We start from the raw sequence: 27,517 nt of genomic DNA on the forward strand, positions 1-27,517 counted from the left end.
GCTTATAACGGCCACTCACGGTTCCCTTTGGTCTCATAAGTATAACTCTGTGCAAGTGCACTACAGATAACCTCTTCTGGAAAATAACTACTTGGGCAGCTGGAATTTGCTATGATGTCATCAGGAAACTACTGTTACAATAATCCACTCCTGATGGCAAAAACAGTTCCTACTACTTTTATGCAATATAAAGCATCCTGCAACACACCACTCTATTTTAGCAGGTGTGACTTTAATTAAAGTTGAAAAATAAAACATCTGACCTGACATTAACAGAAGTCTTTCATTTTTACATGGGTGATACTGTATTAATCCTCTGTTTTCATTAAACAGGAGGTGGTAAAATGCACTTCAATGCTGCTATAATAACAGTGGATCACAAAAACACTATAAAGAGCATTTATAAACATTCCACTTGTATGGGCCTTTATAAAAAAACTAAAGCTTTTATGAGAATGCTGAAATATCAAGGAGAATTCTCTTTCATAATAAAAAACATAATAAGAAATTCAATGACTTCTATGACATTGAATGACTCAAATGTTTACAGTAGCAGTTTTGTTTTACCCTTCGAGAAATTTGAGGCTTTGGGTCACAGAATCACACAATGACCCGGGTTGGAAGGGACCTCAAGGATGATGAACCTCCAAACTCCCACCACAAGCAGGGTCACCAACCTCCTCATTTAATACTAGACCAGGCTGCCCAGGGCCCCATCCAATCTGGCCTTGGACACCTCCAGGGATGGGGATCCACAACCTCTCGGTGTTCCAGCACCTCACTTCTCTCTGTAAAGAATTTCCCCGACATCCAACCTAAATCTTCCCTCCCTCAACTTCAAACCATTTCCCCTTGTCCTGCTGTTATCTACCCTTTCAAAGAGTTGATTCCCCTCCTGGTTGTAGGCTCCCTTTAAGTACTGAGAAGTTGCAATGAGGTCACCCCACACCCTTCTTTTTCCCCAGGCTGAACAAGCCCAGCTCTCTCAGCCTGTCTTCATAGGGGAGGTGCTCCAGCCCCTCGATCATCTTTGTGGCCCTCCTCTGGACCCCCTCCAACAGCTGTCTTTCTTGTACTGGGGGCTCCAGAGCTGGACACAAACTCTCACACACTGCAAACGTATAGATTTTCCTCACTGTTTATCTTCTTTATGGAGTCATAGGTTGCAAGAGTGCCCGGTTATCCCTTGGTACTACATGTAAATTCTGCTCTGTAGTTTCCATGAGCACGGTGGAGAAGCCTTATGATCTATGCCCCTCTCAGTCCCCAGGGAAAGCTCTTAGGTACTTCCTGATATTCATACTATTCCATGCACTGAAAGTTGAGTTCAAACTTTGCTGTTCTCCAGAGATGCTGTGGTCCTACGGAAGAAAGCCCACACTGCAAATCCAGCCTAGGCTTGAGACAACAGGCATTTCATGTTCTTACGAAATAGAGCAGTAATAAATAAAAAAAGCAATGCATTTAAATGCCACCAATTTCTCTTTTATACATCTATAAATTGTATGTATTAAAAGAGCAAGCTAGGTAATACTTTCCCACGCCCTGCCAAGGAGGTTGTAAGGTGATGAGAAATGTTTATCATATATGCTGGAAATACTTCTATATTAAATCACTCTGAAACTAGCTTGACAAACGCTGTTCTGATAGCAGGATAAAAAGCAGATTGCTCCTTATTATACAAGCTGTTCTGTGTCAGAGAAACAATAAACTGAAGTCCATTCAATCGTTTTTATTTTTAGAGCACTGTGGTGGGAAGGGATCAGTGGCAACTTCTACCAAGCTATAAACATTCATTGATACCTTCTGCGGTGCAAGTGCTATGAACTTCAATGAACATGGATTATCTAAATCCTTGGCTGAAATTGCAAGATGCCACAAAGATAGGCTTTTCCTGAGGCAGGCTTCCTGCTGCAAGAAAATGTCTCATGCTTCCTTCTGTTTCATGCAGAATGCTTCCTTCTGATTTCTGCCCTCACCCTTCACCAGCATGAGCATAAGACAAGAAAAACAGGCAGTAGGATGTAACAGTACTATATGAGCAATGGAAGTTATAGGAAAACACAGCTCCAGGGTGCCTGTGACTTTGCTGCCCAGCGGTCTCCTATGATACTACCTTAAATGTAACAGATATCTCTGGAGCCAAAGACAGGGGAAAATATATTTCTACGCTGTCCTCACCGTTATAGTCTCAGCTTTGTTAAAATAAAAAGTATTCAACTGTAACATTATTCTTTCCGACTATTCCCAAGGCATAGGTATTAATTTGAACTATAGCACCAGCTTAATGAAGTCTTCTGTAAGAAAACACTTAATATTCTTCTCTTCGGACCTTACTTCCAATATTCTCTTTATTTCAGAAGACAAAATATGCAGGTAAGTACATCCTCACTGGATGAATTAAGATTTGATCTCATGTTTAATACCCCATTGGTTGTCCTAATATCTACTGCATACCCTGTAATCTTTAAAGGACAATTTAAAGAACCCAAGCAATTATTTTTTCTAAAATGCCAGCCAGGTCATTTACCTTTCTAGCGCTTAAAAGGACCAGTATTCTCATTACAAGTAAGTATTCAACAGTTGTTTAAAATGCAGATAGTAGACATGTTATATAGCTATGATGCTCTGAGGACATAAAACCAGCAAGGTTTTGTAAAGACAGTAGTATTTTAAGATCAGTGCATGCAGTTGAGAATCCTAACAAGATAAACTCTCTTCACGTCACAGGCACCCATTCATGTGCTTACATGCTCTGCAAGCTCAGAAAGGAAAATCTAACTCAGCACCATAGTTTTATGGCTCTAATCCTGAAAAGACTTATTCACATAAATAACTTTCCATATAGTGAACAGGAGGATTACACAAGTACAAAGTTCATCACTTGGCTAATCCAAGATAGAATCAAAGAATCACTAAGGTTAGAAAACACCAAGATCCTCTAGTCCAACCATCAACCCATCCTACCATGCTTGCTAAGCATGCCCCTCAGAGCCACATCTGCCTTTTTCTTGAACAGCTTTCCTCGAACAGTAGAAGCATCTACTGACATCATTTAAAATATCAATACAGGCATTTTGAAGAGGACCCCAAAACAAGTATTTCCTCTTCATGACATCTCTACAAGATATGGTCTACAACGGTGCTAAAGCTTTCTGCTCTTCATCAGCCACATCTCATTTAATAAGTGTTTAGTTAACACCAAGGCCCGTAGGTAAGGGCTCATATCAAAGTACCAGCTGTCCAAGTTGTTTCTTCTTTAGTTCCTGATTTGACTGAGATGACTTAAAAATACAAATCCCAGCATACTCTGTCTGAGCTGGGCTGAAGAAAGGCAGCCAGCCAATTCTCAGAGCCTCAGAGCAGCACTGCACATCCTTCAGCCAGTCTGTATTCAAGTCTGAGTACATTGGAACAAAGATGACCTTCAGGAAGCACTCCTCTTAAGATGTTTATTTACCTGAGGCCAACACTGACTCTGTGTAGCCTGCACCATATATTCAGAAAGTCAGAAGCAGGGTGAAACCCTATTTTCAGGGAAGGAATAAAAAAGAATAAACAAAATCTGAGTGTCTCATAAAAAAAAATTCATCACCCAAGGAACAATCTCACTGGGTCAGTGCCAGTGGGTGAGGTCTTCGGACATATTCTTTTACTATTGTAAAGTTTTACCTTCTTAGTAAAAATAAAGTTTTTGTCAGTGATTGAATGAACATTTCTCAAATGATTTGTCTCAATCCTGCCATATTCTGCTGGAAGTCATGTTGCACAAAAAGTCTGAAATCAGCTCTCAGCAGCTGCAAAAGATTAAAGCATCAATTTTTATGCCCTGTATAGACAAAAAAGTTTCACTGAATTAAAAAAATTCATATCCAAGGTGGTGTCAGTTGCTGCAAAGACAGGGGATGCTATTAAATAGAAGTACCCCATCATTGCTTAGTTTTTGCTATAGGAGTTGCCCTAATTATCCTTTCCTGTCCATGCAACAAAAACAAACAAAAAAAACAACCACCAACCTTCTCACCTTACATAAATACAGCTCTTAAACTAGCCTTGCTGCCTTTGTCTGGGCCTTAAAGCAAGAGACATTCACACCAGTCGATCCTCTCCCACTGTTTTTTCTCTAACACATTCTCCATTTTCCCCTGTATATCCAAAGGCCTTGCAGGCTTTCTCTATTTGTTAGAATAAAAACACCACAGTGCTGCTGTTTTCTGTGGCAGAGGTCTCAGAGATGCATCCACTAGTGTCTGTCTGCAGAGATTAATGCAGTACCAAGGACCAAGCTTACAACATTGCTGCTCATTCTCAGACTGTTCTAACTCACAGACTCAGAACTGTGTGACAGCCTAAAGCTGCAGAAAAGAGATGCTTGGCGTTTTTTATTTAAGCACATTTTTAGCATCCACCATTCAGAAGTGTTGCTAAATTCCATCCAAGAAATGGACTACTGCCGCACTACATTTATGAGCCTTTTGAAATCCAAACTTCTACGCAGAATGAAAATGCATCACATAAAGCATTTCTGCATTTCAAAGTGCTCTGTTGTCCCCAAACAATTTTCAGTCCATTCTATTAGATAATTAAGCCATTTAAACCAAGAAATTTTGTGACCCGCAAAGCCATTTGAAAAGTCATTTTCAGTGCTGGGATGTTCCTAACTTCCAGAGTGGTGCTCACATGGGATATATAAATAAAAATAGACTAGTTCTGGTTTAACTCATAGGAAAATACCAAGCAGTGCACAGGAGCTTATTTAGTAACAGACACCCCCAAGATTTTAGCAAGGCCTGACAACTTACAGTGAAAAGAACTTTATGAAATCGCTTAACACAACCTGTTTGTTAGCGTAATAACTGTCATGCTGGGTCAAGGCAGAGGGCCAGCTCGCTACTGCAGACAAAAACAGATGCTTAACAAACAGGATCAGACACAGAATAGTTCAAAGCAATCCTTCCTCTGACACGCTGTCCTCATTTCTGGACATCTGCTACTTAGTTATATCCTGAGAAAAAGGTGTGTTGTATTTGACAGCCATGGTTGATAAATAAGGAATCAATTATTTGTCACATCTTAAGACAAGCAGTGACATTACCCAACAGAAAAGGATTATCAGGAAGCAGTTTTTAAAAAGGAGATATACTTTTGCAAGGTATTGGGTTAAATTGTAGAATGCACTGCCATAGGTTGCTGTGAAGGCTAAAATTATGAATGAGGTCAAAATGGTTAGACACAATTATGGACGATCCATCCATCCACAGCATTCATTAATTTAAACTTTTTTTTTTTTTTTTTTTTTTTTTTTTTTTTGCATCATCTCCTTTCCATCTCTTTTTCTAGCTAAAAGAATCTCATTTGATTTTGTCTCTTTCCCATGAAATGGAACAAAGATGAGAAATGGAAACAATTTCAGTTCTGACATTTACTTTTCCAGGACGGTCAGAACTGCACATAAGATTCAAGATAGGGGCACAGAGAAAGTAAATGAATTTATACTGTTTTCAATTTTCATTTATTTATTTATTATTTTTTAAGAGTTTTAACATTTTCTGACCAGCTATGAGATGATATTTTCACAGAACTGCCACAGCAGCTTGTCTTTCTCAGGAAGAAATACTGTATTTAAAGCCTTTCATTCTATATACTCCCCCCTCCCCCTCCATATTCATTGCTTTGAATTTGGATGGATTCTCTACTAAAACAAAACAAAACCACACCCAAACATTACTTATGCTAGTCACATAAAAAAAGAGAAATCAAAGTCATGTTAGAACTCAATGCTAAGAAAATTAAATGAAAACTCATGATGCAAAAACTGTAGGATAAACAGCATTACATTTCAAATACTTCACTATGTGAGGTACTGCAATGAAACAAAAAGGCTCTTGGAATTTATTTCTATTGTTTAAATCAGATAATGCTGCTTTGAATGGCCAGCATCAGCCATCTTCTACTTCAAATACAGATAAATTAGCCTTCATTACATCCATCATGGCAAATCTGACATTCTGGTTTGTACTACAGCAAGTACTTGTAACCCAACTGATATAAAGTGGGTTGTGCTGACAGCTTAGGAATCTACAGAGGGGATACAAACACCATTTCAGTGGCAAATTAAAGTTACACATTCATTTCTGTGAGAAGCTCATGAGTTTTCCAACTTAAAAATAACTTATTCATAGTTCATCCCAAGCAAATGTTACACTATTCACATTGGTAACAAACCTGGCAATTCCAAATGTGTGATGCATTAAACAATGATAGCATTTAGCAGAATTAAATTTTGTACTACTTCAAACTTGGAAAATAAGCACATTACCATGACCCTGAGGATCTTCAGTTAAATGAGCATGCACAGACACTAATAATAAGATGAAATCAATCTAGTTTGATGCTAACTCACATTTAGTCTCATATCACATCTGAGTCCTGTTCTCACATAGAAACAGGTCCCTAGAGCCGAGGTAAAGCAAGCTGCTGACATCACAGGCCACAGACAAAGCCTGATGTTCTCTCTCCCACTGACAGTAGTATACGACTGAACTAAGAAACTGCCACAGATGGATGTATCCATTTATCAAATCTCCTGAGATAAGAGCTCCAAGAACACAGTAGGACAGAACAGACACAAGTTCCCACTTTTCACTATGTAGCCAGCTGAGAAGCATGGGGCACCCATGGCTCTTACACCACTTTGCACAAGTAATGGCATACATTGCCCAAAGTTCCATCTCCCTGCCCACATTCTCAGTATTAAAGCCAAGAGAGAGAACACATAGGCCAGAAAAAGCATAGTAAAAAACCAATTAATGACAGCAACTCCGAGCTCTGACATGTCTGAATGCTGCATTTTTTTAAACTCAAGTTCTTTACACAAATTCTTTAAATCGGACCAAACCACATCAAATAGAAATCTGAGATATTTTAGTCACTTGTGCCTTTTCAATTAATTCACCTTTTCTTCCAGTGGTGCTGCTGTTCTGCCCCTTCTTCTTTCCATCCTTCTGCTATAGAGATTTTCATTTATTAATCATTCATCTCCATTTACCTTCAATGATGCATTTGCCCACAGTGCAATTTCTTGTGTGATTCCTCCATAACCTGCTTTAAAAAAAAAAAAGCAAAACAAAAACCAAAAACACGGTAAGAACAAAGCCTTCAAATGAAACCTCCACAGGCTCTGAGCATTCCACAATAAGAAAGTACTACTTCATACTACTTCATCAGCTGTAACAACACACATTCATGATCAGTAGGTCTTGGAGACGTAACAGTACACGTAGAATCACAGAACTGTTACTGCTGGAAAAGATTCTATGCTTGCCAAGTCCAACCCCCAGTCCGACTCCACTGTAACCCTCAGTGCCACATCTGCCCTTTCCTTGGACACATCCAGGAATGGTGACTGCACCATCTCCCTGGGCAGCCTGTGCTGCTGCATCATCACTCTTTTGGAGAAGAAACGTTCCCTAATACCCAACCCGAACCTCCTCTGGCACAGCTTGAGGCCATTCCCTCTCACCCTACCGCTGTTACCTGGGAGAAGAGCCCCCCATCTGGCCACAACCTGTCCTTTCAAGCAGTTGTAGAGTGGCAGTACAGCCTAGCAGAGCTGAAGTTTCCCGAGGGAAACACGAGTGTGTGAAAGACTGATATAGGAGAATCTACATATATGCAAAAATAAGGTATTTGCTGAACAATTATTTACTCGGTAATCACTTCATGGGCTTTAAGAATTAGCTGAGGCTACATTACAACAGTAAAAGGTTAAAAGTACATTTGATTAATACATTTTCATACTCACCAGAAAATTTTGAACGGGATGGAAAACTCTGAGATGAACAGGAGCGTTCACATGGTGAAATAATGGAGTTTTCCACGAAAACAATGCAGGCCAGGTGCATGACCACGGGCAAGCTGATGGGATTGCTCAGGACAGGCAACCGCCCGCTAACGCGGCGCCCGCGGCTCCCACAAACACTCTGGCGCCTCCGGGCTGCCACCAACTGCTCCCTGCGAGGGACCGGGGCACGAAGAAAGGCTCCCAGCAACAGAAACCGGCCGCCACAGGGCCCGAACGGCTCCCACCTGCGGCCGAGGAGGCCCCAGTTACCCGGCAACGGCCGCCACCACGGGGCAGCCCCGGCCTCCCTCCGCCGCCCCGCCCCGCCGCGACGCGCCGTGCTCGCCGGCTGGCGACCGGCTGCGGCATGATAGGCACTGAGGGGAGGAGAGCTCCGCGTGTTCCCTGAAGCGAGGGATCCTGGCTGAACGGAGCCCTAGGGATGGTCGCAGGGCAAGGAGAGCTGTGCAGGAAACAGCTTGAGGCAGAGGCGGTATAGCTTTGTTAGCAGCAAGAGCAGAACTTGCACTGTTGGCTCATCACTTGGCTGCACGAGCAGCAACATGCTTGTCCCATTCATCACCTCCTATTGGGGAGCACTATGGCATCATTCCAGTTCTTCTTCACTGTTCAATCCCTGGTGTGAATCAAGAACACTTAGTTATTTCAGGAGGTTGGGAGCTTCTGGGATGTCCCCAAGCACACCATCTGGATGTTCCACTCACCTCCTGTTACAATTGGAAACATTAACTTGGTGGAAGGACCATACAGGAGAGTAACATCAAAAGAACTAGCATAGATGAGAAGGTATTTCAAAGGAAAATAAAGGCACTCAGCAGTGTCCTAAGAGCTAGGCTTACAGAAAAGACTCCACAGGGAAGAGATCCCCAACCAGAGATGCTTCCCCAGTACTGGTCAGCCTGTAAATGAGGTCTAAGAGGGGTCACGAGATGAATTGCCTTCACCTGTGCTCCCACAGCTGACCAGGTCTTCCTCAGGTGCTCAATCAGTGGTTCAGGCTGTGACCCAACAGTTCCCATACACTTCCTGAAGCAAATCTTCATCCCATCTATGTTAGGCAAGATGGTCTGTTTCTGCTCAACTAAAAGCTTGGGCATGAAGGCAGGGAGCCATCGCTGCTACATACACCCCCAGCACAGACAGGCCAGCATACAGGATTCAGTTTCTGGAGCTCAGCAGCTCACTGGGCATCTGCAGAGCCGTATAAACTAAGCACGTAACAGCCCTTCCATCTCTGAACCAAACTTGTTTACTTTCCCTTAATGTGATTGATTTTAAAAACTAAAAGACTAAAGCACACTACAGTCAGTTTTCGCAGTTCCACCAAGAGGGAGTAATTAATTAAATCAGGTTAATTCCATCATCAGACTCACACGTTCATCAATTAGATTTACCTATTCAAAGACACGCGTTCCCTGATCTTTCAGACTCATCACAATATATTCATTCAGAACGTTGCTCTTGCCATTTCACTTGCAGTTATGAGGAACCTTTCTATGTTTTAGGTACAGGACTCATAGACCTGGCACGTAGGAAGATGAGATCACACCCATGGCAGTCTTACATAAAAACTTGATTTTTCAGGAGCTCGCTTTCAGGATGACCGCTACAGTTTTGCTGGGAGCAACCTTTAGCAGTATTTCTTCTGGGGATAGGAAGATGGGTCTGGAGACCTGGAGGCCTGCCTGCTGTTAAGAAAAACTGGGGTTTTGAATATGCAGCTTGCATATACACATACACCCACAAAATATGTACTGTACCTTTGCAAGGATGCTGGAGCACAGCAGCTGCTGGAAGATTGCATCATCATTTCCTTTGCAACATGAAATTCACTCCAGAGTCTGGAAAACACTACCTTAAACCACAGATCAGGAAATGTGTCCCCTCCCCTTTTGCAAGGTCTGACAGTCAATTAACGTCAGAGAAGATCACCAGGGGCCTGGGTCTCCCAAGTGGTGAGCATGCTCAGCTTCACCTGGTGTCTCTGCCTTCCAGCTGCCCTACCTTTGCAGGAAGGAAGGAGGTGGGCCTCAGCGTGCTCCACAAAGATAGCACGATTCAGTGAAAACAACACCAAGTGAAGTATATTCCCCTTGAATTTCATTTCCAACTCTGCCACTTACTTTCTGGATAACAAGTCACCTTGACTTGCTTTCCCCCCTTTTTAGCTTGCATTTCCTTAATGTTATCTATGCAGCAAGTATATAGTGTATGCACACCTCCTCATAATACCTTATTTCTCCTCTTTTTTTTTTTTTTTTTTAATGAAGTAACCTTGTTATAGCCAACCCAGGCTGAACTATTTGAAACTAATCAAAGAAGAAATGCATCTTTCCATCACTGAGCCAGAGAAAACCTGGCACAATTTCAGAGTAAATACAGGAGCTTTATGCCTGCGCTGCTCAGAGTTACTGTAATTGTTCTGGCACGGCTCCCAGAGCTGAGCTAAGGTCAGCGAGAAACCTGTGAATTAATAACTATGGAGCTGAAGTGATCTCTATCCAGGAATCACGTTGTACATACATGAAGCTTTATAGCAGTTATGCTGCAGTTTTGCCACAAGATGTTTAAAACCTTTAAATTGCAGTATTAACAAATGGCGTACCCGGTCAGAGATGTTGGACCTGATTTTGATCTCACCATCGCAGGAGTGCCACGAACTAGAACAGGTTAGACTGGATTAATTATATTGATGCAATGCAAATGAACAGGGATCAGGCAAAACTTTCTCTGAAAACCAAGCCTGGTCAGACATGCTATTCCTTTGGAGTCTTCTGAAGAAGAGACGCAACTGTCCTTGTGGCTCTATCCAGTCAGAGCGTACCCAAAAAGCAACCAGTCACTCCTCCTACTAATAAATATTGTTGATTACACCCACTGCTGTTGATACTTGTATAATTGACATTTAGGAATTCCTCTGCACTACACCTTAGAAATACAGGATAAAAAGGGGCTTTCTCATTAGGGGATCCAATTCTACTGCAGGTAACCACACCAAAGTCACTTAGATACCTGCCAGTCTCTACTTCCTCCTCTCAGTAGCCTCTCTCTGATTGTTACAGGCGTCCTAAATTATAGACTACAATTATTTATTGCTAGTTTATACCTATCTGTTCTTTTGCCAAAATATTTTCCAGCTAAAAATAACTCCTCTCTGATATTTGTTTTCCTGATATATTTATAGGGCCTGCTCTCATCTCGTCTTGACATTTATATTGCTAAGTCATACAAGCCAAACTCAAAATCTTCCATCATTAGAGGCAAGTTCACAATTTTTATTATCACCCTGGTTTTTCTTTTCTAGCTTTTTTTCCCTTGAAGGTGGGTGACCAGAATAGCAGGCTTTACTCCACGTGTCTTATATGGTGGAATATATACTATCCTATCTTGCTGGAAATGCCATGTCTGGTATATCCTGAGATGGCGTTATCAAGGTCACACCAAATTGGTCATCTGTAATCATAAGCTATTGAGGTGAGGCTCCTCTCGGTTTTTGTCCTCTCTGGGGGAGTGGGAGTCCCAACTTCATGTAAGTAAGTGTGTGACCTTGCACTTTTTATCTCTACGTTTTATTCTATTCTTATTGCTCTGTCCCCTTTTTCCAGCCTTCCTCTGATGATGCAGCTTAATCATTATCAAACATCATTAGCATGCTTCTGTGCTTTTTTCAAAGGGCACTAACAGAAGAGGAGATGACTATTGCCCAGAAGAACTCTCACTGCAGACTTTCAGATGTTCTCCATTTCAGCACAACCTTTCCTTCCCACCAGCCCCATTACAAGGGGTGGCTGTAATCCACCCTTGGGAAACTCCTGCCATGTTTTCCATTGTCTTTAATTATGCTTTCAGTTAAATTTTCTTTTAAAACATTACGTGCTATTGAGGTTCAGACTGATGGGTGTGTGTAATCCCTATTCTTATATCATCCCAAATGTGATGATTTTAAGATATTCTTCCTCTTCTTATTCAGCAAGGCAGAAATTACTCAGTGCCAAATTAGTGTATTAAACTCCTGAAATTTTGCTTTATCCCTGGATAACTCCATTTTCTGAGTATCCAGTTTTCATTACTGCCACAGTGTTATACATTTGCTCAGGGACATGATTTAGCAGAGGGTTGTTAGTTAGGTAGTATGTTAAGGTTGTGGTTGGACTCAATGATCTTTAAGATCTTTTCCAACTTGAGCAATTCTATGATTCTATGATGTGGATTGAAAGCAGAGGAACGGGAATTTTGTTGTCATTCCATATTTGGGATATCTTCAAGCTTGCCCCATTCTGATTTGATTTTCAAATTTTCATACTTTTTATCAAAAAAAGGTGTCAATGCAGCTAACACTACCAGCTAAAATACATCAGATATGGTAAAAACTGTGCCTCCAAAAGTTTATTATTGCAAGTAGTTAATGCAGAACAAATATATTCACTACCATTTTATACAAGGCAAAAATCAAATCTAAGGTGAGAATAATTTACACTGTGGTTCTGACTTCCCCCATTCAGACTGCTGCTCTGCATTCTCTCATTCTTTCATGTTCTTGTACGGCAGAACACTTTCTACCTTTGGTAATTCTTGTGTTGATCAAGAACTAGAAATTACCACAGCATTTTCAAAAATTCAGCCAAGACACCTGGAAAGGGCCTTGTTTGAAGCCTTGGGTGTGGTATTAACCTCATGATTTCACATGTTTGAAGTCACTGTGTTCATAAGATGATGTAAGAAAAATTTTGCTCACAGCAGGTGCTCAGGATACCATCATCAGAAGCAATGAATGAGACTGGGTGGGAGTTAGAACTGATCCAAAGATCCAGAGGAAGACAGAAATCTGTGAATTGAATTTATTTTGCTGTAGCTGCATCTGGCATGAAAAGAAAGGGCAGTGAGATGATCCAGTTAAAAAACATTTTCTCTGACTCACCAGATCCAAGCATTTGTTTTTGCTCCTTTTCACAGGCTTCATGAAGTACAACCTTACAGGAAAGCTTCATCAGGCAACATATGGCATTTCACACAAAGTTGTATCTTTTCAAGCTGAACTAGACCTAAAAAAAACAAAACAAAAAAAAAGAAAAAAAAAAAAAAACTAAATTTTTTGAGCATTTTAACTCACAGTGAAACGTTGGCAGTCATGATTTTTCTTTGTCCCTACTATTGACTGGAAAGTAATAAAAGGCAGCAAGCTGCACCTTCCAACAGAGGATGGTTTCTTAGAGAAAAGGGAAGCTAACAGCAAGCTTTAAATGTGATGCTGCTGGTTTGTACTGCGGGGATGTCTCTTTAACCTAAGCATTGAGCAGGTTCAGCTTTGCTGCAAGGAAGAAACTCCAATGGAATTCCACTTACACTCAAGCAATCCCCAGTGCCAATGCCAGGTTAGTGGGTTTTTTTTCCCCCCTTTGCATTATTGTTTTAGAAAGATAGAATTTGGCTTGTGACAAAATGACTCTACCCAGAAATGGCTGCGTTCATGTATGATTGAGGCAACTGATCAGAGTGAAAGACATGAAGTAACAAAAGTGAAATGGGGCACTGTATTAACACCTAAAATGACAAGTCATAACATCCCAATTCCAGCAGGGCTTATCTCCTAATTCTGTCTTAGTTGTAACTGGGATTTGTAAATAAATAAATAAATACATACATACATAAGGAGAGGATTTCTCTCCTGACCCATTTTAGGAAGAGGGAAACAAAATTTTTCTAAATATGAAAAAAGTGTATGTTGAGAGCCTGGAAAGCATGCTTGAATTCCCTTGCTTATATCATTCATGACTCAAGATGAACCAACGTTAACTTGAAATGTCTGTGTATAAAATAAAGATCGTTGTTTCGTGTTTCTCTTGAAGGACATCTGCCTTTCTCCTCTTCTTTTTTGACAAATCATTTCCAGTGTTGAGGAGCCTAGGGTTGTTATCTGCACACATCTGCTCTTCCAGGCTATGTCCCACTGCACAGGATGTAAATAGAGCCATCCTACAGCATACAGACAATCATTTTAGCTAAATAATTGGTAGATACAAAACTTGTTAAAACTTAGTACTACTAGAGGGGTTTCATTTAAATTACAGTCTTCACTGTTCACAAATCCCAAGCAAGATGTAGTCTTATTGAGATGGCTTAAAAATGGTTGGCTTACAATAAAAATATAAAAGGAATACTGCTGGCTGTGGAGTTAATGCACTTGGGACACCAAAAGCCTCTTGTTGATGCTATTTATAATTCACACCTGGTCCACATTGTTGGTGGTCTTTGCATTTCTTCTGGGATGAATTCCACGGTCAATGACCGAGTTACAACTTTGTTTCCAACATTATACTAAGAGAAAAATGAACTGGTGTTGGAAAGAAGTTAAGGTCAAGGTCTGTTTTGCCATAGTTTTTCAGGAGCAGCACTTGTTCTCTGCAGTGTGAGGAAAACTTGTGAACTCACTGTGTTAATAGTTCTGTTTTGCCAGGCAGGCATTAGTTGTGAAATTTGTCGGGCTGTCTTCAAGCAGTGAAGCAGCAGCTTTGCAGCATTTGCTTGCTTTTTGTGCTAGTGCAAAGCCACCACAAAATGCCACCAAATCAGAAAGGTTTATATTCACTTGCCATCAGTGTGACAACGCACAGTGTGAAGCAGTGGAGAAACTGGACATTTTAAAAAAATTAATCAGTTCAAAGCACCAGTCTGCAGGCAATTTCACTGCTTGTTTGCACTGTTTTGCAAAGTTCTAAGCTTACTCTGCATGCAACTCATGTACACCCAGGCTTTCAGCCATCACTCCCAAAAGCACTGCTAGAAGCCACACTACAAACAACAGCTTTGACAAAAGTACTTCACAAGTCCCAGGACATAGTGTCCAGCAGCACAGGGAGGAAACCAGCATGTAGATTTGCTGTCAGGCAGTTCTGCAGGGTACGTTTGGGCTGGAAAAAACCCTGCATGCCCTTCCTGAACATTTCCATGCACACCTGTGTCATCCTAATGTCTGTATCTGAGGGGATGTGACTCTCTATCCTCACATACAAAGGAGCCAATTGCTTCTTTTGCCTCAAATGCCATTCCGAATGGTCCCTGGGGCATTTCAGCTCCACAGTCTACTCAGCAATTTGTGCTTGCTTTTGGCTTGGCTGTGATGAATGAATTGAGCAAAGACAAAAATGGTTGGGCTCGGGCTTCCTATTTGCTCTGTCAAAGAAACCCTTGACTCTATACATCTGCTTCTGCTTTCCATTCTGTAGTGCACAGCCTGAATCTGAGTCCAGCAAAAGCTTCACAGGAATGAAAAATAAGGCAATCCACCACCATCCCGTGTTGGGATTTTCCCTAAAATTTAAGGATCTCATGTTCCCTTTCCCATTGGAAGTCTTTTTGGAAAGCCTAGGGATTCTTCTGTATTTGGGTCACTGAATTGCATAACTTCCCCATCAATGCTAGCTAGCAGAAGGAAGCCTATGCTTATAAAGAGGGAAGTATGTTTCCATGTTGTAAAAATGACAGGAGAGGCTTGAATTCCAAATATCCTCCTTACAGCCCCGGCTCTGACTTTGCATAATGTGTGCTTAGAAAAAGGACTGTGTACTTTGTTATTCCAGCAGCTAAGTTAGATTAGTGCTGACAGAAGATGGATTATTGGTATGCTCCTGTACTTTTTATACGCTGTCAGTACAAGTTAACTCTGTTACATATCTCAGCATACCACGTGAAACAAAGACAATTGCTCATGTGGTATTTCAGAGTATTGAACCATAGAAAACATCACAGTTCATGCAAATCTCACACCTACCTCCAGCTCCCCACCTGACAGTCTGCTTTCAAGGATACAGCACATGGTAGTGGACATGACATGCTGTCTGCTGTGGGGCCTCCAGCATTGCTTGCAGATCAGTTCTTTGGCTGTGAACTCTGCAGTTCATCACTGCATGATTACACTGCTAGCTGAACACTCCATCCCAGCATCCTCTTTACTTGAAACTCTGTAAAAGAAACCCTGGGGTAAACCCTTGCAGTGGTTTATCAGAAACTCCTAATTCCTGAGCTGAATTTTCCACCCATGCACATCCCTGCAGCAGAAAACAGAAATAAGAATGGAAGCATCTCATGACTACAAACTACTGTTGTCTGTAGGACTGTCTTGCAATATTGTGACTCATCTCCACTCACTTCCTACAGCCCAAGCAAAGACCTTGCACTTCCAGACCTGCCCACCCCCGGTAGCAACAGAGAGGGGCTTTTGACCATTTCCTTTCCAATTTGGATCTGAACATTTGGAAAATATAAAGGGGGCAAACCTTTGCTGGATTTATATGTGACTGTTTCTGGTACAATGGGATGCTGAGACGTGACTCATGCCATGCACTGAGATGAGCAAAAGTTCATGTGTTTCAGTAACATTTCAGAAAAACCAAGAATAAAATGGATAATTCAAATCCAGCTCCTCTCAGAGATCTACTAATCTGTATACCATGTTTGGCTCAGGTAGTTTTTTACTGGAGGCCAGTATGGATATACACATCTAAAATACTACCAAGCGGGGATGCGAAATGTGGGCACTCCCTAACATCTCATACCACATCATCACAAACCTGTCCTTCTCTGAGGACCCACAGCAGTCACTCCTGATGCCATGCAGTAGCTGGGCTATCACAGGGACATTCATTAACCATTCACAGCCATCTTGCACACCAAACAGTGGCAGCTAGCTAATTTCTAAGTAATCAGTTGATTATTCTCTGCAGGAGCAGGTCAGGGTTAGCTAACAGGGTTAAACTAGTAGAAAGAGCACATTTCCTTAAGTGTCAGTGGAAACACAGGTGTGCAGCATTCAGCTGTGCTCACTGTTTACCAGCTAGCTCCGTGGAAGGCAGATGCTGAAGGTGCACAAGCCACTGGAATGCAGCAGGTAAGGAAAGAGATTGGAGTAGGAAAAGTCTCCAACTTGGTCACAGCAATAACTGAGTGCCTTCAGCCAGGAAATTCTTAACCCTTCTTATGCAGGAACTTTATAGCATCTTGCCTGCACAATGAACCCTAAAGGTTACAAATACCTGTGGCACACAGACACAGCCAGGTGATGTGGTACATGCAGAGCACCCCTGGGCCCTTCGATAGGTGCCATCATATTGCAGCACAGAATATGATATCAACAACTGTGGTATGCTTCTGGGAGAAGCATGGCAGCCAGCAGGCAGATCTGCCTGCACAGTCACTGCACCTGGCAGTGCAGCTTATGTTACACTCCAGCCTCCCCATGGATATCAAGCCATCTACGGACTGAGCTGTTAGATGTTCTGGGAACCCTGGGCTCAGGATGGGGCACGCTGCTTGCTGCTATATCAAAGCCATCTGAATAAGGTTTAGTGGTGGACTTGAAGTTTATTTTTCTGCTCTCAGAACAAGAGGGACATTCTGTCATCAGTGGGTTCATTAATAACAGCGCCAGCAAGCTTCAGATCACATCCCTTTCTCTGAGTGACACAAAGGGAGCAAGGAGCACTGAGAGATTTTTTGCTGAGCTGAAAGCTGAGCTCCTCTGCACTGAATTGCAGCATGCAGGCTGTGGGAGTGGGAGGGTGCACACAGGCAGAACTCCCCGCTCTGAGCCTAGCAGGTTGGCATCTTGCCCAAGCCCTACGTTTGCTTAGAATGCAGCCTGGGATTGTCTTGAGACAATTTGATGGATATTGTGTGGGTGCTGGAGGCAAGAGAAGCCAGGAAAATGAGGGATCTATATGCAAGCTGGCGTAGTTCCTCCAATTTTTAATGCAAGCTTTCCATTTTGGTAAATATACTCTGCATGCTATCATGGATAGTATATGGTTATAAGTGTGGTACCATGAGAAAATGGTGCAATACCTGAAGCAAAAGTTTGTTTTTCATTACACATCATATTACACATGTATGGTAGTAACATCCAAGTAATAAAATCATTTATTTTTGCAAACAAGTGAAACATTATGCTTCAAATAAGTAATCCACATTTATCTTACTCTTTGACCTGCCTTACAATATGGCTATTGCATCTTCTCTATTCAGATTGTTTTTAAGCTTACAAAGCTCCTTAAGCTCTTGGAATTTTGATCATCAATTGCCAGCAACAGCACTTACTAAACTGAAGCCTGAACTAACTACATTAATAAAACTCAACACTTGCCCTTTCTGCAAACCAGATTTCAACAACACTCTTTTCCTCTTCTCCCTTGTCTGCCTCTGTCTGAAAAATACGCGAGGCCATTTGCCAGAGTTAATTTTTAATAGTGTCCTCACTGCTGCAGTGAATGAAGTCATTTATTATCCAGCAAGCTAACACTCTAGGCAATAACAAATGCTGAAGAAGGTGACTCAGGAATGAGCACCCGGCCTGAGCTTTACCTTCCCTCCTGCCTGATGGCTCAGCACGAAGGGCTGAGCACAGCATGTTGGTTTACCATACACTAAGCCTTCATTCTGGGGACTCCCGGTTTCAAGGCACGAGGCCAGCTAGTTTTATTTACTTTGTAGTCATGTGTGCATGTACACAAGTGGAGTTGCAGCAGACCGCGTGGCCCTCCCCTCTGCCTGGGCACTCTAACAAAGGAGGTTAATATTCCCCCTGAGCGGTCATCGCTGCTGTGGGAACGTGGCAGCTCAGGCAGTTTGGCCTTAAACGCGCTTTGTGATCTCTGTCAGACTGGAGCTCAGCCCACCCACCTGTAAAACAGGTTTAATGGCTGCTAGCTTTTCTCTAGAAGTGCTGGAAGGATTACTTCATGTCTGAGATCTTTACACGAGAGCTGCTCGGTGATAGAAAGCATTTTAAAAGTGACTGGAAATCAGTGCATGTGGGAATGACCTCAGATGCAGCACTCTTCTCATCCCATTACCTAAGAACCTCAAAAAGGCTGAGTTGCAGATGATTCAGAAACTGAGGGAGAAAGTGATTTTGAGTCAGTAGGATTAAGTAGGATTCATATTGGCTTTTACTGTTCCAGGATGTACAGATTTGGAATGCAGAATCTCTTTTGCCATCTCTTTGGAGTGAAACAGAGTTCTCTCATGCATGTACTTACCAGCCATCGTGCTTCTGTATCCACAGGACAGTCCAAAGGCCACTGAAGAAGTCTATGAATCTTCCTCATTGCCTGCAGTAAGCTTTGGATCAGACCCCAGTGAGCCAGCAAGAATGTGCTGTTCAACGTGCTATAACAAGTCCACCGGCATGTGCTGATAGCTGCAGGAGAGCTGTTAGAAGTACGCTCCTAAAAATGAGGAAGATCTTGGCTAAGGAGGCAGAAGCTTCTGGCCCAGTCCTCACCCCCCACACAGTGCCTGAAACACACTAGAGCTTCTTAAATTAGGGAACAGAGCAGCCCTGAGTCCATTCTTTCCTCCATGCGATATCACAGGAAAGCTAGAGAGTATTGTATTACTCTTAATACACTTTGTGATCGCCTAAGTCTCCCAAATCCCACTGCCAGTAAGCTCTGGTGATTAAACAGCTTACTGAAGGGAAACCATAGCTAACACTTTCTACCCTTATCAAAGTGTATTGCTAATGAGGACTGGGAAAACTCTCAGTGTTAATACAACATCTGTAGATTAACATTAGCTTACTCTGCTTTCACAGTCAATGGCTAAAATTCAGTCAATCACTTGGATTTGCGTCACACTTCTAATTGGTGTTATGGTACATCAGTCTCAGTATTTCCCCAGCAGAAGTACACTGGGAGTGGAAAAGGCAAAGTCAAGAGCTGGAGGCCAAAGAAGAAATTAGCAGCAAGTTGCTTAGGACATCATAATAGAGAAACCTTACAGTAGGTCTGGGAACCAAGGTCTGGGGCTCCTAAACATACAATCATGGAATAATTAGGATTGGAAAGACCACTAAGATCATCTTGTTCAACCTTCAGCTCATCCTCACCATGCCCACTGAGCCATGTCATGCAATACAACAGCCATCCTTTTCTTGAAACCTCCAGAGACTGTTACCTCACCACCTCCTTGGGCAGCCCATTCCTTCTTCCTTGTGGAAAATAGAAAAACAGAAATCAATGAAGGACATGGCAGAAAAGAAAAGGATAAGCAGCTTGAGTCTGATGATGAGAGGGAGGGAAGCATGGCAGGGCTAGAGACAAAGGGCAGCTGGCACATTAAAAAGCAATCAGAGGAAAAGAAACAAGTAGTTTAACTGAACAAACACCAATGTCTTTAATTCTACTTAGTTTTACTGTGGCTGCATGCTGTGCAACACTGCTTTGAAATCTCTGAGAAACAGATGTAGTTAACAACTGTTCCGCAGTGCAGAGAGGAAGAAATTCTGTACTAATTGACAAAGGAGTAAGAAGATTATTTTTAAAGAAGTGAGAATAGTTTTAGCGTGTCCTCCAGGAGAACAGAGGATGGTTTCAGATTCAAGTTTCAGATTCACTCATCTGCTATAGGGAAGCCTTGAACTCCACAAAGATAAATCTGTCACACATCAGTGAATGCAGAAATGACAGAGAAAGCAAGACATCCCTTAGCAACCCAACTGCTTTCCATGCCTGGAAGACTGGCTCCTGTCAGCACAAGTGACATAGATGACCCAGAGCATGGTAAGTGATCCGAGCTGTCCCAAAAAGAAACTGTTGGTGTGTGAGTGTTCAAACTTCTCTGAAGAGTTTGAAAAGGAAAATCACGAGGGGACTAAGTATTGTGAGGGCTTGTTAAAAAATACAGCTTTCTACTCTCAGAGACCTGAGCTGTTGTTGTATGAAGGTGAGGGCAAGAGCCTCCCTTTCTATACAGTGATCTGACAATCAGGCTCCAAGAGAATGATTGACATTTGACTGAAGCAGAGAGCAAGCAAAATCTCTTGTGCTCATGCCAGCAAACCACTGCCAGGAAAGTCAGCATGGCCCTTAACTTGTGGATTCCTACCTTACCAGACCTCCTGCCCTATCTGACCCTTGCTGGTCCTGGGGAGGCCTGGGATTAAGTCGAAGTGGACACGGGATACTTATTAATTCTAGTCACCCTCACCTGGGGAGAGCATTTCATGAAGGAATCTGTATCATTTCTAAGTATCTCAGGCTCCAAACTCATTGTGTGATCAGCTGCAGTACTTGTGAAATAACACAAAACTCAAAAAGATTTGCTATAAACCTGAGCAAACACCTGCTGGAGCAAAGGGGACACTTTCTGTAGAAGGCAGTGTGCTTCAGACTGGGCCACAACTGTAGAGAGCAACATTACTTCTCATTAGTGTCAAACTTACACGTCGGATTTATATCCCATCCCCCTCCCCACCAGCAGAATGTGAAATCCAGATACCCCACTGCCCTCACAGATGAGGGTCTCACATTATCAAATACTGCATATCATGTATAAGGGAGATATGATTCTTACTCCTACGAGGAGACTGGCCCATTAGAACTGACCAGACTTTTAATTATGTCCACTTCTGTATGGGAATTGCTGTTGTTTTCTAAATATAAAACAAGAATCTGCAGTTGTTTGTGTTTTTAGACAGCGGAAGACAAGCAGTGATTACAAAGCCTTTACCTTCTATGACAGCAGAACATCTCGTATCTGTGAGTTTCTATATTCAGTTTATAATCGATCAAATCCAACTGGCAGCAAAATCAATTCAGTCAATAGGAATCTTTCTCTAGCTCTGCAGGGCTTGGGTCAGGCACCTGGCAAGGTGCTGGGTGAATTTTTGTGCTTATTGCAAACAAGAAATCCATGAGAAAGATCCTATCATGGACTACAGTACTCTCCAAGACTGATGATTTTGCTATAGCTAACCAGAATTTTCTGCAATGTTTTCAAATGATTCAGTTAAAAGAAACTCGAGCGCTTTACTTAGTAGAATTTAATCCATCCATAATGCTGTAATTTTTAGGTTTAAAAACAAAGTGGGCTCACTCACCGGTTGGGTCATCTGAAGCAATGTCACATTTTTGGAGATAATATGAGTGGAAGGTTTTGTCAGTTGATTGATGGTTAATGAATTAATTCAGGGTTTGGTTAATTGATTACTACAGGAAATCAGTTCTGCTCAGCGTCTGTCTTTAAAAAAATAACAATACCAGGACTCACTGGTCTTTTTCCTCTGTGTCATCTCTCAGTTGCACTTCTGTTCCAAGTTTTAGGTATTTCTGTGAGCCCCACACCCTTGGGATGATGGTACATATTAATGACATCTGTTGTGCCTGTGTCTCCTTCAGTGCAACATGTAGTAAGGATAAACTGGCATACCTTTCCCATTCTCTAAAAGACAGTGTAGAAATTACAAATTATAGTAAATTATAGTGAAGAGTAGACTCTGATTTCCCCCATCGTGTTTCTCTAGACAGTCACTCACAGTGTAACAATTCATTGTCAGGAGTAAGCTATAGCCTTGCATGCCTGTATAGATTTATCTAATACATTAAGAGCTTCTCTCAGGGGCTGCTTTCCAAGCCATAATATTGCTGGGGCTTGTGAGCTAGCAGTATTTTCTCTACAGCTCACTGAGAAGTTAGACAAAGATGGTCCAGGAGCCACAGCAGTCTTACCTGTAAATTCAGCCCAGAAGGTTGCCATTCCTCACTGTTCACCACTTTTTAACCATTATATCAACTGTGCTATTCCAAAATACTTTATATGTTTATATATGTTGATATACTATATCAACAAGCTAAACATTAACTGGGATAGATTTTTTTTAAAGCAAAAAGGGAAAGCACCTATTTACGCCATTGCACAATGGGAGCAATGTTACTTATAGCTCACGTCAGTAGCCTAGGGATTAAGAAACTTTCTGTTTTTCTTTCACTTTTGAAGACTCTCCTCCAGAAGGTATCCTTTCCAGTTTGGGTGTAAAGCTAACATTTTCTATTTATCCTAGGCCTGTTAATTTTTAACAAATGAGCCTACCTTAAGCACATTGGCTTCTAGGAACTCTTGCACATATAGCAGCTTTCACAGTCATCCTCTTCTGAGCTAACAGAGATGAGTTTTGTTCTCCTTGCACAGTGACACCAAGGAGGGTTTCCCCTCACTGTCCTTAACCACTTCACTTTGCCTTTTCTCAGTTCTCTCACTAATACAAGTAAGCTGCCAGGAAGTCTGCCCTTCCCAGAAGCATCTCTGTAAAGAGAATGGATGTGAACACAGACTCCACTAGCCTATGCCATCTTCTGTCCCAGATAACTTCAGAATACTTCCAGATCTGCAGAGCTGAGTTTTCTTGAAAGAAATTGGGAAAAGAACTGAGACTGCCAGAGAGTGGAAGCCAAATTAATTTCTGTAGAAAAAGGTTTGTCACTTACTGGCATCTGCAGAGTTGCGTCAGCTTGTTGCGGATATGGATTAGGCCTTGTGCTTCTGAGAATCCAGCTTTGTTTCAATTCTTCTGAGCACTTCCTTCTTTCTTTCTGACCGCACTTCAGTTTTGATCCAAGTATCAAAGAGGCTCACACATCAGCTAGCTTGCATCAAATACAACATGAACTTCGGCTGACAACTTACTAGATGGTGTGCTGCTCATTAGTGACCAAAAACGGTAAGGTCTCTGCCTCTTCCCTTGCTACAGTAACAAAGCACCTGGTGGTTCTCACCTTTTTCTGTCTCGTAAGCAGGCTGCCATGGCAAGTTACTTGTATTGCACTATCCGGCTCTAAAAGGAAACAATTTGCACCCTCTAGAAAACTCAAAATTTTCAAATTCTGTCATGTATCAGTTTTCTTTCTGCCTTGACACTACTTATCCCTGAAGCTCCGGAAGAGATGAGCAAGATCTACATCCCAGCACAGAAGTACCTGAAGGCTTATCGAGCCTGGTGTGTCTGCAGAAAGAATAAATTAAATAATCATGAAGAATATGGTGCTGTGGGAAAGCACGTCAGAATCTCTGCTTTTCTCAGCATGCTCTCAGAGATAATGATATGGAGAGCACACTGATAGAATCTTCCTTCTGAACACTTCAAGAAAGTTTCAATTACAGAGAGAAAGAAAGTGCATCCAGAAAAACATTCCAACAGACTATGTGAACGTAGAGACAACACAAAAGGCACAGAAGGAACCAGGAAGTACTCTATGTAATTAGGGCAAAGCTAGGTGAGATTGTGGATATGGCAAAGGAACAAAAGATGCAGGAAAACAACCAAAGGAACCCGACACCACTCATCTGCCCTCTGCCTACTGAGAACTTATACCCTTCAGCTGGCCTTCGTGTAGATATTTTTGCTGAGAACAAAATTTGGATGTATTCAGATATCCCTGTGAAGCTACGAAAGTGCAGTTGTTTGCTTTGCTGGTGATATTGATGATCACAAGAAGTTTTCATTTTTTTTTTTTTTTTAAATTATTTATTATTATTATTATTATTATTTTTTTTAAAGGGCAGAAGAGAGTTGAGTTCAAGCTGGCAATAACCTGGGTGGTCTTACTAGAGAAACCTCTAAAAAAGATTAACATCTCAAAACTCTTGGGGATAGCCTTGACCTGATGAGCGAGTTCAGTTGTTTAAGTTTGTGGCATAAGTTTCAATTTTACAAACTTATGTTTGTATGTTTTCATGTCACAGTAGCCTCCTTCTTGCAGAGATTGAAGAGGAAATGACAACATCAAGGAATTATTTTTTGGGGGGCTCACAGCTCTGACAGAAATCAGTAACATATCTTTCCAGGGCTGAATTTAGACTGCTGTTTTAAAACGTCACATGACTATTGATGGGAGAAGGAAGTCCGTGAGTTATGGCCTCCTACATGCATGCTACAGTTTGGTGAAGATGATGAGTTAAAACTGAGGCACTGGAATGACAGAGCAGCTCTTCAACCCCACTGCAGGTTCGGTTTTGACAACACTAGTGTGGCAGTAAGGATCTTGTGATGCTCTTCCCATTTCCTTTTTATTGCACTGTGTGTCAGTGGGCTCAGAGTTAGACTAGTCTTCCTTTCCTGACAAGAAAGGCTTGCAATAGTTAGTACCACTGCAGCATTTCTAGAGAGGTACATATTTCTCTGCACCTGCCTAGAGGTTTGCCATAGAGCACAGGAGCTGCACTGGGCAGCTGTGGGTGGGCAGAGGAGTTTGCTGGAGATATCAAACTGGGGGAGTTTAGTTAGCATAATTAACAACCTTGCCAGCTTATCTGTGGTACAATTTGCACTGCTGTTGCTGCGGCATTGCTCCTGTGCTTAAATAAGAGGATTCTCTCTTCTAGAAGCATTCCCCTGTAGAAAAAAAAAGAAAAGAAAAAAAAAGAAAAGAAAAAAAGCCAGAATATAACCAGGAAGAATTATTCGTTATGCACAGAATGAGCTATATCCTCAGCAAGTGTAAATCCGTCTAGCTCTGCCAAAAGCAATGGAGCTATGCTGTCTGCAGCAACTTTGCTGAGATGCAAAGATGCATAAGATGCAGCAACTTATACCAGCACTTTGTCTTTTTATCAAAAAAGAGATGGGGGGGGTGGTAGTGTCAGGCATACTTAAGATATACCACTCTCAGTGTCCTCACAAGTTTATGTCATCAACCCTATGTGTGGTTATGAGTCACCAATAGGTGATTCTGCTACTGTCTTTCAGCAGCCTGCCAACAACAAGTAGTCCTCAGGTATCTTATGTCCTAATGTGATCACAGCACTGAAGAATGAGCAAGAGGCAGCTTCAGCCCCTTCTTCTGATGTGTCCTGCTACATGTAGGCTAGCGAGAAGTCCAAGAAGCATGAGGTTCGCCCATAGCTTTCATAGGGTCATAGAATGCATGAGGTTGTAAAGGACCTTACAGCCCACCCAGTTCCAATCCCCGTGCTATAGGCAGGGCTGTCACTCAGATCAGGAGCCATCCATCCTGCCCTTGACGCCTCCAGGAACGGGGCATCCACAGCTGCTCTGGGCAGCCTATGACAGTGCATCACTGCTCTCTGAGAGCTTTGTCTACTACACTCATCTATTATCCTGCCTATTTGGGTCTTTTGCTCCCTGATCAGTCCTGGGCCACTTAGGTACTGAGAAACAACTTACTTGCAGGGTGCAAAATGCAAGATCCCTGTATGCTCCAGTACCTGCATGCTCACCAGAAGGGCGAAGACAAGATGAGACAGGCAGTGCAGAGAGGCGGTGCGCCGTGTGTACGTGTGCCTGCCTGTGAAGAGACCCATCACCTTTGTGCGTGCCGCTGCTGCTGGCTTGCATGGGAGAGATGCCGTGTTTCTGCAAGCTGCACTTCTTGGCTTTGTGGAGAACAGAGAGGTTGTTCCGAAGCAGGAGGTCTTGTTAGAAGCCTGCAAATATTCTCAAGGTAAGCTGAAGCTTCGTCCTCTTTGTTCGGACCTGTCTGTTTGTGTTCCGGCTTACAGAAAGTGCTCCAGCAAGTTCGTTTGTGCTGCTGCAACAGTCTGTGAGACCTGAAAAAACCTGTACGGCTTCTCAGCAGGTGTCCTCACAGCTTGCTTCATCTGTTCCAGCCCTGAGCTCTGCAGGGCATGAGCTTTCTTTTTACTGTGTCAACGGCAGTATCTAGAACAATGGCTTCTAGATCCATTTTCAGATTAGCAGATACCTTTCTAATGGAAACAATCAGTAGTGGTGATGTGGTTGAGAATTGCATCAGAGCGAACAGCATTTCTGCAGTACCAGGAGCACAGACTTTATTTGGAGCCATATTCTGCAGTCCTGCCTCAAAGCTTGGGCACGTATTAGCAACAGTGCAGTCAGCAGGAGCACTGTGGTGATCAGCACTGGTGGGGCCGCACCTCGAGCCCCGCGTTCAGTCTGGGGCCCCTCGCTACAAGAAAGACATCGAGGCGCTGGAGCGCGTCCAGAGTAGGGCAACGAAACCGAGAAGGATCAGGAGCACAAGTCTGACGGGGAGCGGCTGAGGGAACCGGGAGCGTTCAGTCAGGAGAAGAGGAGGCTCAGGGGAGCCCCGTGGCAGTCGGAGCGCCCCACCCGCGGGGCCGCCCGCAGAGCCCCCCACAGGCGGCGCGTCGGCGACAGGCCCCAAGCGCCACAGGCCGGCCGGCCGCAGCGCCACCGCCCCACAGCCAGGCCGCGGGTGGGCGGGCCGCGGTGGATGATTGACGGGTGGAGCAGCCCACCCGGAGGGCGGAGGCGGCGGGGGCCGCCTATCAGGGCCGGCGGGCGGCCGTGAGTGGCGGCGGGGCGGGGCCGGCAGCCTGGGCGTGTGCCGCGGCCGCCGGCGGGGCGCGCTCCCGCTCCGCTGCGCTCCCCCCGCACGCACATTGTCCGGGCGGCGGCGGCGGCACGGAGCGCCCCGGCGCCCGGTGCCAATGCGGGGCGGGCGCGGCACGCCGGGGGAGCCTCCGCCACCGCGGTGGAAACTTCACCTCGCCGCCGGTCCGACGCACGGCTGAGCGCGGCGGGAAGCCCCGGGCGGTGGAGGGGCGGGGGGGGGGAATCGCTCGATTCGGTGGTCGAGTTTGTTTTTTTTCCCCCCGGAGAGGAGGGGGAAAGAAAAAAACAACAACCCCAAACCCAAACCAAACGCAAAACAGCGCTATTCCACCGCAAACTTCCGCCGCCCTCCGCAGGACGCGCATCCCGCCCGGGTGAGTGACCGGGGACGGGACGGGACGGGGCGGGGGGCACACGGCGGCCGCAGCCGCACGCCCACCTGTTCGCGGGGCACCGGGCGGCCCCGCCTGCTCGCCCCTCCGCGCCGCCGCTCTGCGGGTGGGCCCGGCCCCGGGCAGCGCTGCGGA

General features: G+C 43.4%; 2 protein-coding genes and 1 long non-coding RNA gene across 10 annotated transcripts in view; 1 reads left to right on the forward strand and 2 right to left on the reverse strand.

Annotated features, from left to right (window-relative positions):
* The window catches only part of LRRC56 (leucine rich repeat containing 56), a 53,402-nt gene extending 45,346 nt beyond the window's left edge, over window positions 1–8,056 (reverse strand). For 3 of the 4 annotated variants that reach the window (XM_042814233.1, XM_042814232.1, XM_042814230.1), the window contains exons 1-2: window positions 7,805–8,056; window positions 6,956–7,101 (exon numbers count right to left, since the gene is read on the reverse strand). In XM_042814233.1, coding sequence (XP_042670167.1) covers window positions 6,956–7,000 — 45 coding nt within the window. In that variant the 5' untranslated portion in view covers window positions 7,001–7,101; window positions 7,805–8,056. Of the gene's footprint in view, window positions 1–6,955; window positions 7,105–7,804 lie in introns of all 4 variants that reach the window. The other variant, XM_042814231.1, reaches the window with a different exon arrangement.
* Window positions 8,057–8,226: 170 nt separating this feature from the next.
* On the reverse strand, window positions 8,227–26,749 carry LOC122158275. 4 transcript variants are annotated; one of them, XR_006168180.1, is made up of 9 exons: window positions 25,818–26,749; window positions 24,931–25,025; window positions 23,122–23,636; window positions 21,908–22,078; window positions 19,746–19,847; window positions 18,895–19,083; window positions 15,633–15,822; window positions 12,783–12,906; window positions 8,227–12,689 (listed from the first exon to the last, which is right to left on the reverse strand). It is a non-coding gene; the product is annotated as an uncharacterized LOC122158275 (long non-coding RNA). The 4 variants fall into 4 exon arrangements; XR_006168181.1 differs by having other exon boundaries at window positions 8,227–9,552; window positions 9,625–12,906; XR_006168179.1 differs by having other exon boundaries at window positions 8,227–8,480; window positions 9,259–12,906.
* Window positions 26,750–27,184: 435 nt separating this feature from the next.
* HRAS (HRas proto-oncogene, GTPase) overlaps window positions 27,185–27,517 on the forward strand; it is a 34,754-nt gene continuing 34,421 nt past the window's right edge. For both annotated transcript variants that reach the window (XM_042814033.1, XM_042814034.1), the window contains exon 1: window positions 27,185–27,364. The gene's annotated coding sequence lies outside the window, so the exon portion shown is untranslated. The remainder of the gene's footprint in view (window positions 27,365–27,517) is intronic.

The sequence above is a fragment of the Centrocercus urophasianus genome, unplaced genomic scaffold (genome assembly GCF_019232065.1).
Source record: "Centrocercus urophasianus isolate 14NV4802_14NV808 unplaced genomic scaffold, USGS_Curo_1.0 seq_14, whole genome shotgun sequence".
Lineage (NCBI taxonomy): Eukaryota > Metazoa > Chordata > Aves > Galliformes > Phasianidae > Centrocercus > Centrocercus urophasianus.